At 44.8% G+C, this 15,832-nt stretch overlaps 1 protein-coding gene across 2 annotated transcripts in view; it reads right to left on the reverse strand.

Annotated features, from left to right (window-relative positions):
* Positions 1-3,905: 3,905 nt before the first annotated feature.
* The window catches only part of DCTN1 (dynactin subunit 1), a gene marked incomplete at its 5' end in the record, with an annotated part of 37,815 nt that continues 25,888 nt past the window's right edge, over positions 3,906-15,832 (reverse strand). The window contains 12 exon segments of one of the 2 annotated variants that reach the window (XM_072406741.1): positions 3,906-5,301; positions 6,699-6,788; positions 7,454-7,527; positions 7,695-7,884; positions 8,118-8,251; positions 8,756-8,770; positions 9,667-9,833; positions 10,294-10,436; positions 11,226-11,354; positions 11,630-11,761; positions 13,457-13,618; positions 15,117-15,266. In XM_072406741.1, the coding sequence (XP_072262842.1) occupies positions 5,164-5,301; positions 6,699-6,788; positions 7,454-7,527; positions 7,695-7,884; positions 8,118-8,251; positions 8,756-8,770; positions 9,667-9,833; positions 10,294-10,436; positions 11,226-11,354; positions 11,630-11,761; positions 13,457-13,618; positions 15,117-15,266 (1,524 nt within the window). 2 annotated transcript variants of the gene reach the window in all.

The following is a 15,832-nucleotide window of genomic DNA, read 5'->3' on the forward strand; positions in this document are numbered from 1 at the left end:
CCTAAGGGCCCCCATCCATGTAGATTGGCAAGGATTAGGGGCCCCGCCTACACTGTCAGGTCTGGAATGACCCCACCAGAAACCAAGAGGCTACAAGCAGGGGTGGTTTGATACCAAGTGGGCAAATTTAAAGAAGGGGCCCCAAATGCACAATCCCGTCAATTGGGGCCCTGGAAAATGTGGGAGGCCTTGAGCAAATGCCCAGTTTGCCTTATACTAAAACCTACACAGGGCACAGCTGCATCAAACTGCAGGGAATGCTCCGCCTTTGGGGCCCCATATCGTAATTGCCCAGGGCCCACTGATCTAAAACAATCCCTGGTAATGGGGTCACCCCAGTATCCTAATACCCCGTGGGTCTGATTGCTGGGGTGAAAGGGAGTAAAAGCTCTCGCTGGTGTTTTTTTTCTTGTTGAATGGCCCCAGCGCTGACTTCCTCCTCCAGAGAAGAATCCTGAGTATTGTTTTATTGTTTTATTTCCCTATGGGGGAGCCGGCACTTCTTATAAACACTTCTTATAAACTCCGAGCGGAAGAAAACACATGAGGTCACCCTTCTGGTCACATGACCCGGCTAGCAGGACAGCGCCATGTGGCTGGAAGATTCACATGTGTGTATGTTAGCGTGTCATTAGCGGGGGGGGGGAACCGAATATTCAGAGGGGGGGAAATTATCCAAATTTATCTGAATGCACACTTTTAATGTAAGTGGTGAATTTGAAACAAATTTTGGCCAAATCCAATGAAATTTGTACAATTTGCCCACCTCTAGACATATATTACATGAGTGGGCTCTGCTTCCTTCTATGGCAAAGTGGGTAATGGGGGAAACCAGCGTGTGGCAGAGGGGGCTACAAAAGAACCAATCAATGCAGGGCATAGGGGCTGGTGGGAGAACCTAAAATGGCATTGGGTTGATGGGAGGAACCACTAAATGGGTGGCACTGGGGACAAAAGAAGGAACCATTATATGTATGGAAAAGGGGAGTGACAGAAGTCATTGAGTGAGTGGCATTGGGGGTGATGGGCAAAACCATTAAGGGCAAGGCCTAGGGGGCATTGGGAGGGAGCATTAGGGCGTGGCATAGGGGATTATAGAAAGAACGAATTAGTGTGTGGCATGAGAAGCAATGGGATGATAAAGGGTGTGATAAAGGGGGTAATGGGAGGAACCAACTGGTGTGTGGTATAGGGGGCCATAGGAGGAACCATAAGTGAATAGCATAGGGGGTGATAGGAGGAACCTTTTAGGGGTGTGACAAAGCCAACAGGGGGGACCCTATGCAGAACTGACTTGGGGCTCCACGCAGAACAAACGGGGCACCCGTTGCACCAACAGGGGCTGAGGCCCTCATGCAGTGGCACACTTTGCGCCTCCTAAGTCTGCCCCAGGCGGGGGAACATGTGAGGTCCTATTAAAACTTCTGGGTAGGGAGCAATGGGAGAGATCATTACATTAGTGGCAAAGGGGCAGTTGGAGGGACCACTAAGTGCATGGCATAGGGGGTGACAGGAGAAACCATTAAACATGTGAAGGGGTGATGGGAGGAACCATTCAGCACAGTAGGGGACACAGGTGTTTAACACCCCCAGGTGTCAGGTTTTTGAGGACTATGCTTAACAAGGATTTTTGTGTAGGGTTGTCACAGGGACAGGAAGTGAGGGTAATCTATCCACTGGGGTCATGGACAGAAAAGTTACCTCTCTTTAGCCTAATATCAGCACCTAGCATGTAATATACAGGAACGCACACACTGTTACATCACAATGCGTTGCACAGCCCGGAAGGTTAAGGGTCCTATGCAATGTACAGAACACACAATGTGTAACTTCCTGTACATTATGTAGGGGGGTGACACCATTTTACTTCCTCAGGAAATTACAGGCAGCTGCCATGATGTAAACAAAAGGTGGCCAATCAGGTTCGAGTTCACTGAAGTCACAGAAGAATGCTGGTGGTTGTAGTGCTCAGAAAATTCAGCCTGGGATATCAACAAGGGTATTACACAGATCTTAGCCAATAAAAGCCACAGAAATAAATGGATGCTCAGACATTGTACTAGCGATCCCCATTGTCCTAGAGCTACCGATGTGGCCCAGTTACAGCATCAGACAGAACACTTGTGGTTAGGAGTGTGACTATTACCAAGCAGGAGCTTGAAGATTGTGCTGAGGGGTGTGACTGCTACTCAGCTCTGCCAGCACAGAGCACTGGAATATGAGGATACGAGTAAAGGGGTGTGACTAATACTCAGCTCTGCCAGCACAGGACCCTGGAATATGAGGATACACGCTGTGGGGTGTGACTAATACTCAGCTATGTCAGCACAGAGCACTGTAGTGGGAGGGTATATGTTAAGAGGTGTGACTATTACTCAGCTCTGCCAGCACAGGACCCTGGAAAATGAGGATACGAGTAAAGGGGTGTGACTATTACTCAGCTCTGCCAGCACAGAGCACTGGAGTGGGAGGACACGCTAAGAGGTGTGACTATTACTCAGCTCTGCCAGTACAGAACACTAAAATGCAAGGATACATGCTGAAGAGTGTGACTATTACTCAGCTATTCCAGTACAGAACACTGTAGTGGGAAGACACACGCTAAGGGATGTGGCTATCACTCCGCTCTGCCAGCACAGGACCCTGGAATATGAAGATATGGGCTAAGGGGTGTGACTATTACTCAGCTCTGCCAGCATAAAGCACTGGAGAGTCCCTACATACAATTAGAAAGCACAGGGCCGAGATGTCCGCTATTGCAGCACCTTCAGCGTCTCGGCAGGACGGGAAGCTGTGGAGGATAATTGACTTCCGATAATTTCCTGGGAAGTTTATTCAGCAGAGAGGTAAGAGACTGGGTAAATATTTATATCTGCAGCCTTGGAGTGGTGCCGGGAAACATTTCCACCATCTGCTTCTCCTCAGGTACGACAGCCAGAATGTTATTACTCCCACAACGAGATATTTTGTGTAGGGCGCTACAAACGCCAATCATCACACATGACAACACCCCAATCCTGCCATGAAGGTCACAGATCAGGCACTTCCTGTTACAGCGACAACTGTAACCACAGCACATGTTTTATATCATAGAAGGTGCAGGCAGCTCCAATGCTGAACACAGCTGTGTGCGGTAACATGTGATTTACATTCTCTTCAACCCCCTAGTGGCTAAATCTAGAATTACGCCAATGTATCTGAAACTGGACACACACAATTCCAAGTTCTCTATTTATATTGTAAATTAATTTTTACCAATTTTATATTCTGCCTGGCCACAAAATATAACAAGATGAGAGAATAAGGAACCGCAAAGCAACTGAATATCAATGAATGTTTCATTAAACAGACCAAATGTACAGAGGAAGAGATTGCTGCAAGCAGTGCCCAGTTATAAGGAAGGTGTTGATGATACCGTGCTGTAAGGAGAATGATGATGATAGCACTGTGCAGGGATTTGATATGGCGGATGACAACACACTGATTTCTTGACTGGTTGCAGAGTTTGAGTGAGGAGCTTAGGCAGTAACAGAGGACAGGGGATGGAGATGAAGGAGAGTAGTGGATGGCAGGATCACCCTGCCACACACAAGATGGCAGCCACCATACTTATACTGATTTTTTTTTTTTAATGGATGCAAACTGACACAGCTAGTGCCACTAGGAGGAGATATTTCTGACAGTAGCAGGAATATAGGTGTTTGGTCAGCCCATGCCCAGCATAGTGATACACTGCACTCTATTTCATCTTTAAAATACTGAACCAATCGGGAGGGCCGGACCCTGGGAGCAGTACCGTATGACAACAGGAGCCATGAACACTTCACCCATCATTACAAATCTCCCTGCACAATATGTAAAGTCACCAGACAGCCCCAGCAGTAATAAGAGAGCAGCGACCCATCCATGTTCTATCCTTCAGTTTATTAAGAGTGCGTACAGAAAAAGCAAACGCTGATAAATAGAATATATAAGAACCACAGCTGTGCAGGCACACCGAAGACAGAGAGACTCCAAATAGAACGCAGGACCCCATCCTGTAACATCATCTGACAAGTCGCAATATTGGAGCTGCAGCGGGATGAAGGGCAGAACTCACCCAACCTACACAATTAGTGTTTCCTGAGTGACGTACACAGGGGGGGTAAGATTTATAAATAATTCCGCTGCCAAATCAGCTGGAAGTTCATTGATAGCATTTAGAATCCACATACAATGGCTTGTTCTGCCATCTAGTGGCCAATTGTCAGAAAAACTTTCTTTTTTTAATAAATTCATGTACGAATTGACAGGGAGATCATTTATTAATACACCCCTTACAGGTCATTTTCTTGAAGCTTTTAAAAAAACAGCTTTTCTTAATCGTTTACCCCCCAGAAAAAAACCTTAAAAGAATTCCCAGGTTTTAAAGAACCCATTGCTAGATCCTGTTTACTAGGATAGGGTTAGTGGTCAGTATCCCCCTTTTAGTAATTAAATATATCCCTGGTGTCATGTAGCTGGCATTAGGCCTGCATGGCTTCCTGGCACCGTAGGAAGTAAATCACCCACAGTTCCAGGAATACGCCTTCTAGAGGCACCCTGGTTTGCTGCGATAGACCCATAGAATGATGCATTTGTGCAAAAATTCCATACACTGAGCAAAACAGGAACATCAATAAGCAACCTGTAAGGACACAAGGGGACAACATACATAAATGCTAACTGAAGGGCTGACAACTTCCACCATAGTGCCCGACCGATTGGCGGCCATATCATATGGGGTCTACCAACTGAACTATAAAGCACTTAGACATGCCGCTGGATGGACATCATGGTGGAGGATATCAGGGTCTTTGATGACCAGCAGGCACACAGCAATCCAAGGATAAAAGGAAGAAGCCTTCCTCCATACTGGGAGCTTTCCAGGACAGCATCTTTACAAGCGCTGCATATATTCCTCAGAAGAGTGACACTTTATTATTTGGTCTGTAATGGAGGAGAGTTGGGGTAACTACTGCTCGTCATATTAGTGTGCAGCTTTCTAGCACTCCAGGGACTTGGTATTAGAAAGAAAACAAAGCAGTCAGCCAGTGTTGGCAGGGCAGATGTGTGTGGGTCTGCCTGCCCCTTCTGCTCTGCCCCCGTGTGGTGGGTGATCCTTCCTGCAGAGCCCACTTCTCTTTAGCTAATAAGGCGACCGTGCAGTTCGTGCAGCTGTTCCGGTGTTAGAACCAGACGGTGGATCTGTCCTTGTCCCGCCTGGCAAGGAAGCATCACTTTGCCAATGTAAACCGTGTCTTCTTTCTTCTCCTCTTTGGCCTGTTGGCAAAACAATTAAAAGGAGGTTATTACCAGTTTGTTGGAATGCCCAATCAACACAATATAACATCGACTCCATCAAACTAGAATATCTGTCCTGTAAAAAAAGTGTAAATGATTGTGCATCGATTTCTCCTACTTTGGTGCAATGCCCCACAGAGGGACAGGTTTTACCACAGATCATGTCTCTGTTCTTGTCATCTGTCCTGCGTTCTGCCAGTGGCCCCTGTCACTACCGTACAGCTGCATGGGGTGGTACCTACAGCCCAATGAGGGTGCAATACCTCTATTCATATGTACCATCACAAGAAGGTTTGCTGTGCCCTCTAGTACAGGGCAAGAAGGAGATAACAGAGAAAGAAATGGACAGGGCAGCAGGACCAGTATCTTTGTCTTTGTGTGAGGAGGAACAAGAAGAGCCCTGCCAAAGCCCTAAAAGATGACCTTCAGCAGGAACATGTGCGCATAACTCTGACCAGTCAGAGACACACGCCCTGAGGGTGGCATGTGGGCATAATGTCCTGTATTGGGACCCATTTCACAGCCTGGTACTGTTTAAAGAACATTAGGCAAGGGCTTGAAGGAGTCCCGAGATGCCATGGTGAACGTTATGCTGCCTGTAACATCATCTAGTATGACTGCTTGGCATATATCCCCGAGAGGACCTACATGTGCCTTCGCTGACTGTTGTAGCGGGATCTAATTCTCAGACCCATCATCAGATCTTAAGCTAGTGATGAGTTCTTCCTAGGGTAGGACAATGTCATGTGGCCAGAGTATGTTGGCAGGACTACAAAGGCATTTACTGGCCCTGTGTTCCCCAAATCTAACACCAAGTGAGAACCTCTGGGACAGGAAGTATTTATCAGTGCTCAGCACAACCCCCCAAAACATTTCAGTTAACCACCGGGCTGTTTTCGGGTGGTTACTGAAGAGCTGGATCACAATACCAGCATGGGCTGCCACCTGCCTACAATTTCACCCCAGCTTGCTAAAACAAATTTTTGGGGCTAAACCCTGTTTATGCACCTGACTCCAGAACATAGCACTAAAGCTCTCATGAGCTCACGAATTCCCTGATCCACGTCTGGAGAACCCTCAAGGGTACCATCTGCCCTCAGAAGAATGTCCAAACCTTGTCCAAATTGCAGACAGACCCATGGGGGGCCATACACACTACTGACCTGTTTTAAAAAAAAAAATCATACAAAGTCTGATCATTGTGAGCTCCCTTTTTTTATTTTTACTTTAATGCAAAATCATAAACCCACTCAGTGACTGAAAATCATTTTGTTCTTTGCTGTCACAGGGGAAAGCTGCAGAGATCTATCCTGGGCTTTGCTAGAGGAACAACAAATCATTTTCATACAGAGCACCCACAAACCTTCCAGACTCACCTTAATAAAGTCAGATGATGGGAAGGTGGCAAAATCTGTGGGGACGTTTGCACCAGGGCACTGGGATACTGTCTCTTTAAGGACTTCATCCTGTCAACAATCAAGAGAGCAAGGTTAATATTTATTGTACAGCGTTGTGTAATATGTTAGCGCTATATACATTCTAATAATAATAATAAAGGTAAATTATAGGCTGACAATTATTCAGAGTGCTGTATTTATCTTTCTAAACACATCACAGCACCCTGTCTCAATATATCCCCAAATCCTCCAATCCTGATGCATGCAGTGGTTTGGCTCTTGGGAGATGTTCTGCAAATATAAAAATAGTTTGATGGGTAGATGTCAGTAGGCATTTCTAAGCAAACACCAACATTTGTGCTGAGTCCCCAAATTTGAAAAAAGTAAAATTCAATAAATGAAAGGGACAGGGGCAGTTAGATGGGAAAAGAAAAAATGGATAACGCAGAACATTTGTCATGATATGAGGTAGGCTCTGACTGTCTGCAGCTTCCAATGCTCATTGTGAGAAGCTGAGTGCAATCAGAGAAAGCAATGTCATTATAGAAGAGGAGCCAGTACAGCTATGAGAGAGTGAAGGGAGGACTGGAGGGTGGATTTACCTATTCGAAGGCAAATTTGATGACAGCCAGACTGGAGGGAAGGGTTAAAGAAAATAAAAAATTATGTCTGCATTTGGCTGACTTAAGTAATAAATCACTGATGCCATCGTAATGGCCAGCACCCCGATTTACCTTCAGTTTGTCGATGGTCTCGCTGAGTGATTTGAGGCGGGCGGTCTGCTCGAGGAGTTGAGATGCTGGACTTCCTGTGTACAGACACATAAAATGTTAATAGTCAGAGATACATGGGGATTGGAGGATTCATCTTTATATGGAGAAAAACTTGTGTGCAAGAAAAACAGGCAAGTGGCTATTTCTAGGGCAAAGCTAGAATCGAATTCTCCTAAAAAAAACCTCCTGGAAAAAAACAAACCTCCTTTCTTGTGTGTGATGTCCACCACCTTGGCGTTGGCGCTCATTTGCTGCAGGGTGTCCAGCAGCTGACTGGTCTTTCGGTAGAGAGTCCCCGACATAACTTCCTCTTTCTGACGGTCTTTGGGAAGGGTCAGCTTAGGCACGTGCAATGGAGGAAGGGAAGCCAGCTCTTCCTTCATGCGCTTAGCCTTGTGAAGGAAACAGAAGTGAATGTTAATGTACGCTCTATGCCTCCTATGTTGTACAGTGTTCTCCCCGGCCCCTTTTAGCTGGACATCCCACCGGGCACTTTTCAGTAACTGCCTAGCTCGATTGAGTCGGATCACTAAACAGGGGCTGCCACCCACCTACAGCTTCTTCCAACCGGCTTAAAAAAAACTTTCTGGGTTGTACACTGTTTTAGGTCTGCAGATCGCCTCACCTTCAGTTTGTTATTCTCTTGCTTCAGGTGCTTCATAGAAAGCCGCAGGGCATCAATTTGCTGCAGAAGCAACGGCGAGTCCTTCACTTGTACCGGGCCCGATCCATTCAGCATGGCCTGGCTGGAGACAACTCCTACAAGGACAACAGGGAGACATGTCAGAGTAATGAACACAGGATGATCATCAGGGAGGCCGTGGCATGCAGAACGACAAATGGCGGGTATGACATCTCGAGGGCAGCGCTGACAATAACATGAGTCATGCAGATTACCCATCATGCACAAGGTGACCGTCATGGTGACTCAAATATTTGTACTCTTCCCTTATATCTAAAGCTGCCAAATAGAATGTGGACACAAAGAAGAGGAAAGAATGCAAGGATCACCTTTAAGACCCCTTCTAAAAAGAGGGTTTTTCCTAGATTAGATTAGAGTAGACGCACCAATACCCTGCTACACCTGCAAGAAGCATTACGACCTGTGAGTGTGTAGGCAGTGTACACTTCCAGTGAACACCACTAGATTAGGATGTATTGGTTCCATTCTCAGGTATAAAACACAATATTATTGTATGACAATGTAGTGACAGATATGGTTGCATGCTGCATACTGGAGAGTACAGGGTGCCAATACTTTACCTCTCTGCTCTTCCTCTGTTAGAGCACAGAAAGAATTCACAGAAGAAAACAGAAGACAGTTCAGGATTCACTCACACAAGTCAGTCAGTCTGCAACCCAATCACATTTTTCTAATTCATCATATTAGGGTCTATTCATGTGGGTATCTATCAGCTGGGCACTGCTCATGTTACTTATGCCATTCATATAATGCAGGCCACGGCCCGAGCAGTCCCGGGGAGTTCTTAATACAATACAGCTCTGCGATAGGAGGAGGGGCTGGTCATGTGACAAGGACTCTCCTCTGCCATTACCCATAATTAAAATTTTTCCTCCCGATAAGCTTCTGGGATATTTACCGAATTTCCCAGGAGGCTGTGGGAGTCCAAGGACACGTCAGACACTTATAGGTGAGAAAGAATGCAGTGCAAGGGCAAGGGACCGAGCAAAAACATTTACAAAAAGTGCATTTTCGTAGCGGGGAGGAATGCAATGGGATCAAGATAAAAAATGTAGAAGGTCTGCATTACGTGAAGGATAATAACTATACAGACATGGGCTGACTGGCTATGTAAAGAGAAGACTAGAAGGAATCATCTACAAGCTGTGACACTACCGGGTGTCCAACCACATCAATAAGGGATCTCAGAATAGACTGGAGGGAGAGTATGGAAGTTATGTGACTGACCCTAGGCAAATGGGGCAGGAAGGCTATTTGGTGTCCTATGTGCCTGACAGGTTCATGAAAGAATCAATGTTTCACCACATATATATGAAAGCAAGTATTGAGATTCCAGTTTTGGAAGCAGTTGACCTGTGAGGTGACCCAGGACACTTAACACTCCATAAACCGACTGCCTGTAACATCGAAAGATACCCAAAATAATAAATGTTGAATATTCTGAGCAGACATCAGTGAATTGTGCACTTACCTCCGGCGATGCCAGACACAATAGACGCCACGCCAGATGCAGGGGCTCCACGCAGACCCTCTATAGTGCGTTTGGATTGGTTGTTCAACCTCTGCCTTAGCTCTGCCTTCTCTGCCTCCAGCTGGTCGATATCGGCCTGCAGGGCATCCATGGTTTCCTCGAATTCCCTGCAAACAGGAGGATATTTATCGATAGCGGACATGGACAGAATAAATGAGAAGATCTGTGCTATAGAAAGGCTGGACAGATCCCAGAGGCTAATTAATAATAGGATCTAATAAGGGTACAGGTGGTGTTTAATGTATCCAAGCTTTGTCTAGTGTTGTCATGGCTTCTTACGTCTATAAAAAAGCCTAATTTCACCTCCCATTCAAGATGTGTGTTTGTTAGAATCAAGCTTTACTCTTTACCCTGACTTCTGATGGTTAATACATAAAAACATATTACAGAGTGGTAAAGGGATTAGAATATAAATATACTTTGGGATGGAATGTGATTGGGATAATATGTGATTGTCTGGTGTCTACAATCTTTTGGCTATACAGTGTATGTGCATATCTATCCATCCATATGAATGCCACAACACGCTGTGACCTCTATTAGATGTTACAGACCATGGAAACATACTTCTCCTTTTTCTTCAGCAGAGCCTGCGTCTCGTCCAGCTTGGTTTGGATCTTTTCCACCCTGTCATCGGCTTCCTTGGAGGCGCTGTCCAGCTTTTTCTCCAAAAGGCTAAGCCGGACGTTGGCTTCGCTAAGCTCCTCTCCCTGACGACAGATACAGATGGTGAAATCACTGAACAATCAACTGCAGACGTCTATCAATGACGGACATAATTAATGAAAGCCATGAATGATCATAACTTTGTTTTTGCACCAACTGTTAATTCACTCATCTTACAAAGTTGTTTGTTGTGCAGATGTTCAGACCAGAGAGCTCTGGGTGAGATTGTAAGGTTCAGGCACCAGATCGAGCATGGAGAGCATTTCTACCTCTACTTTACTATTGGACAGAATGGACAGAGGGATCAAGTAGAAAGGGAATGAAAAAACGCCTGCACTGGTCATGGTGGCTCAGATGTTTGTACACTGGGTCCCAGGTTGGAATCTCGGCCAGGACACTATCTGCATGGAGTAAGTTTCACACCAATTTATAAACTCATTTTGCTACATATACTCAACTATCAAACCTTAAAGAAGGGGCTTGTCCAGACCACAAAGTGCATCGGCTGTTTTGTTTGATCATCCTATGATTAAAGTTTTCCTGGAATCACTTTAGTATGGCGCTTTTTTTTTGCCATTTCTAACTTCCTGGATTATTATCCGTATATGTCACTGTACAGTTTTACTACACAAGTGCATCTCAATCTCATCTCACCTTCTGGGTTCTACACTGGACACTTTGGTTTCAGCACCTGACCTGTATTTAGATATATTTTGATGCAGCCCCATAGATTTAGGGTGACAACCTCTATTGTAAATTTATCTAACTCACTTAATGCTATTGTCATTGGTGACAGAAGTATTTAGTGAGATGTAATACCCTGAAAAATTTACCTTGATCTTCAAGGACTTCTTCAGCTCTTTGATGACGGTCTCTCTGTCCTCCAGCTTCAGTCCTAATCCCTCAGCATCTGTAATCTCTGCACGGAGGGCAGCCGCTCTCTGCTCAACCGGAGGAGGAGACTGGAGAAAAGACAAATAATGTGGGATATATGAGGAAGAATCCAGATTGATTCTGGATAAAATGAAAGAAGTCAGGTTGGTATTGTTATCTAGGTCTTTACCGAGGAGACATCCCAAAGAAAGGGATAATGAAGAATCTCTCTAATGGAAACTAAATTATAAACAATTATATATTCACAGATTATGAAGGTGTTAAAACTTCATCAGCCTGGCTTAAGCTAGGCCTAAATTTGGTTGCCAGATTTTAAGGAAATCTCCCTCCAAGGTTGGCTTACCTTGCTCTGTGGCTTCTCTGCATCATACTCTCCTTCCTGCATTGCGGTGGCCATCTTGTTCATGGTGGCGATCAAAATGTTGCATGACTGTCGGAGGCACTCGTACGGGTTACTGCCCTGAGAGCCGTAAATCTGGAACAAGGAATGATGAATAGTCACTGACTAGCTACTAAGGTACATTAATGTATGACAGAGCCGGACCTCTGGCACCCAGACACACATCGGCTACTTTTTACTGAATGGGTCCAAGCCATGAATGCTTTGCACGTTGTGAAAATCTGACCGTGTGTAGAGAAATTTGTGTAAGTACGTGTCAGTACAAAAGATAAGCTTGTGTAACCCTGGAGCACTGAAAACAGAAGTAATGGGTGAATATAAGCACAAGGACATGCAGGATAAGGGGAGATGCACTGCTGGTCTTTGCACCAAACAGCAGCGAAATACCATACTAAGGGGAAGGTGTGGAAAGTCTACGATCTCTGAGCCATGCAGCCATAGGAGGTCCTTCCACAATTCTTGTCCCACTTACCTTTCTGACCTGATAGAAAAATCCCCCCTAGCCACTCGCTTCACTCCTCCAATTACCTACTAATGGCTTCCTCACTCATAACCTCATCACACGCACGGATAGAAGACATTCCTAGAGCCGCTCCGACTCCCTGGAATGGTCTCCTCGTCCTACTCAGCTTACTCCTACCTTCTGCTCCTTTAGAAGAGTACTCAAAACCCACCCTCACTTACCCGTTTTCTTCTGTCTTTTAAAACCCTCACTACTTCCCACCATATCCCCCTCCTATTGTGTGCTACTTCCCCCACCTCCTAGATTGTAAGCTCTTCGGGGCAGGGTCCTCTCCGCCTGTGTCACTGTCTGTATCTGTCTGGTATATGCAACCCCTATTTAATGTACAGCGCTACATAATATGTTGGCTCAATATAAATCCAGTTTATTGACAATAAAAAAAGCTGAGAGATCATGGAGAATCCTAGTACCTGCACAGCAGCTAAGAAAGCCACAGAAAACAATGTTCTGCAATAATATAGTTCTCCTGATTTTCGGTCTATACCAGAAAATATTGTACGATTCAGACTTTGAGTGACTGAAATATGAAAGCCTTATGGGCCTGGTTATAATAAAGAGAAGATATCACTATTGGCTCTTTACTATGGCGGGCCTCATTTATAAAGGTTGGACAATGCGAAGAATCCAAGTGAAGCTCTACAGCATGTTCCCCTCCCCTCCTCACATTTGCTTAACATGTGCTGGAACACTTTGCTGCCACTGTTGGCTAGATCCATATCTAGCAGTGTGAATCTTCACTTCACTTAGCTGCTGGTTATTAAAAATTGGGTTTTATAAAGGAACATCTATTACTATATCTGCAATAGTCTGCACTGGCATGTATACGAGAATGTTTCCTGTGGCGTATTTCTACTCCGATATGTAAATGCAAACGTGCAGCTACAAATAAATACAAAAAAAAAAAATAGATTCAGATCTATAAATTGATTTACTATATTGTAATCACCCAGGGAGGACATTTGAGCTCCCTTAGGGGTGCTCTTCAGTTTGTATTTGAAACTTAGGGGTCTATCTATAAAGCAGTGAATCTGACATTCCCTTAAAACATTCCCTGGTGGAGAATCTACCAGGTCCAATAGCAGTAATTGATTCTCCACCAGGCAATGTTTCAGTGAATGTCAGATTCCCTGAATTATATATGGACAGCTTGGTGTTGGGTGTAGTGTCTGATTATCTGTGAGTTATTAGGTGTAACCATTTATCAGTGTTTTGTTTTTCAGATCTGTGACGCCTCGTAGTGCTCTCACCTGTTCAGAGGCCTTGAAAGCAACATCTTCTAGCTTCAAAGACTGCAGACCTTCGTTTTCACCAAGAGGGGCGATCATCTGAGCGCCGGCAGCTGCCACTTCCTGGAAGACGGCCACCACCCATTTCAGATGTTTGCGGCAATCCAGCAGCGTCTCGGAGACCTGGAAGAGCAGAAGTTATGGTTATGCGATTTCTAAAATATTGCAGATTTGTTGAGTTATGTCATCCTGGCACGGCCAATAAAAACCACCAAAGATTGTCTTCAGGAAGTAGAGAAAAGGGAAGAAGATGGCACCATGCGAGGGAATAGGGATAGATGAGTAGACCAGGGTTTAGTTCCACTTTAAAGGAGTTGGAGAGCACAAACTATGCAGCAGCAGTGTAGGGATTACTGCATAACAGAGGAAGTGAAGCAGTGCCATGGAATATGCAGGGTGTCACCAGCCTCCTGATGTTCTATAATAGAGGTGAGGGTGATAAGAGTCACACAAGCTTTGTTATGGAGTTCAGCTTTTAACATTTACAGAAGGACAGACTATGACAAGTGAAGAGAAGCTCCCTTGCCCTTTCTATACACTGTTAAGTATACTGCTAGGAGTTTTAAATTCTTCATGAGAGCACTGCTGTATATATCAATGTGATGAAATCCTTAATATTTCCAGATTTATTTCCACTGATAGTCTGTGCATGTTACAAATCCTTTAATAGTTTCCTTAATATAAAAATAATGAAAAATGTTCCCAGACCAGGAGAATTAATAAGGGAATTTCCTTTTGCTGGCAGAGATGTGTTGCTCGGAAGAGAATATTAAACATTTTTGAGATGATCAGTTCCTCATGTGTGGCTGCAATGAAGAATCAGCAGAGAACGAGACTCATGGAACAGACTCAAGTCTCTGCATTAAAGCCTAACTCCAGTAAACAGCCATTGCGGTGGGGCTCTCTTTGCACTGCAAGGGTAAATACTCATTTTTGTCAAGGTACCAATGAAAAGAACTCTACTTTCCTTACTTTTATCTCCCACAAGCTTCCTCCCCCTAAAACTGCTCTTCTGCACTAGAAAACCCTTCATATCAGGACGCCCCTCTCCCTAATGATGAATTGGTGTTTTTATATATCCATTGCATTGTGTTAGCAGACCAAGATAAAAGGACGATAGGTATGAACTGGGGGTAATATCTCAGGTTGTATCTGGAATACATCTACGCTTTCTGTGCTGGGGTCATACAGAGGTGAAATCACAAAGGATCTGCATCACCAGACTTCCTGTGCAAAGTCCGCAAGAAAATCTAGGTAAGCTAACCAGCTATTGTCTGAGAATACAAACCTAAAGCTATGCTACAGAAGTATTACAGAGATTTTATCAGCCTGATATGGGGAGGGGGTGAGGAGGACTGAAACCACAATGGTAAGAAACTGATTGTTAAAAAGGTGGTATATATAGCTATAGATTGGGATAGCAGAGGGAATGCTTTTAGCATGTTTCCGGGGATGCTGATACAGTATTGTGCTGAGCAAGACGCCACGAAGGAAGTACCAGCTGGGACTAATACAGGAGATGCCAGTGATTACACCACCTACCTCTCTGAAGTAACACTGGGTATCATAACCAGTTATCTTTTGCAGACTGACCCTATATATTTGTTTGGAATTCACTTACCTGGGTTCCAAAGTTGAGAGCGGCGGGTATTCCGGCTGCCTCGGTGCCTGGCATTCTGCGACGGATCTTCTTACAGAACTGACGGATGTCGCTGCACGAGGTCTCCAGATCCTTCAGAAGGATGGCAAAGTCTGACGCCTCCTGTCCAGGCTAAAGGAAGAGGTGAAAGAACTATGAGACACGCAAAAGTGCGATGAGAGTAGGAAGAAGGTCAGATAGAGACAGGCCTAATGTAACGGATATCTTACCTCATATCACAGCCAGATAAATGACTATGTCACACTACTGCAGTGAGATATCAGACCTCACAATAAATCTCTCCAATGCCATATCTATGAGTTATCAGACCTCACACTGCACCCTCCAATGACATATCCGAACATCACACCCTAATGAGATATCAGACCTCAAACTGCTACCCTCCAATATGATATCTGACCTCATTTGACCTTACCTGCCTGGTCTGCACAGAGCCATTAGGTATTAAAGCTCTAACACTGTCTTTTGGCCATTCACATGCTAAACGTATGACATGCAGCAGATTCACTGGCTATGTTCAGTGTCTGTGAGAGACTGATACTAAGATGACACATCCCAACAGCTAATATTCACCTGAGTAAGCTACTTTGGTCTGTGGGATGTGTGCTCTTACCCTGTTTCCCCGATTATAAGGCACTGTCTTATATTTTTTGAAATGCCAAAATATGCCCTAGGTC

The sequence above is a fragment of the Pyxicephalus adspersus genome, chromosome 3 (genome assembly GCF_032062135.1).
Source record: "Pyxicephalus adspersus chromosome 3, UCB_Pads_2.0, whole genome shotgun sequence".
Taxonomy (NCBI): Eukaryota; Metazoa; Chordata; class Amphibia; order Anura; family Pyxicephalidae; genus Pyxicephalus; species Pyxicephalus adspersus.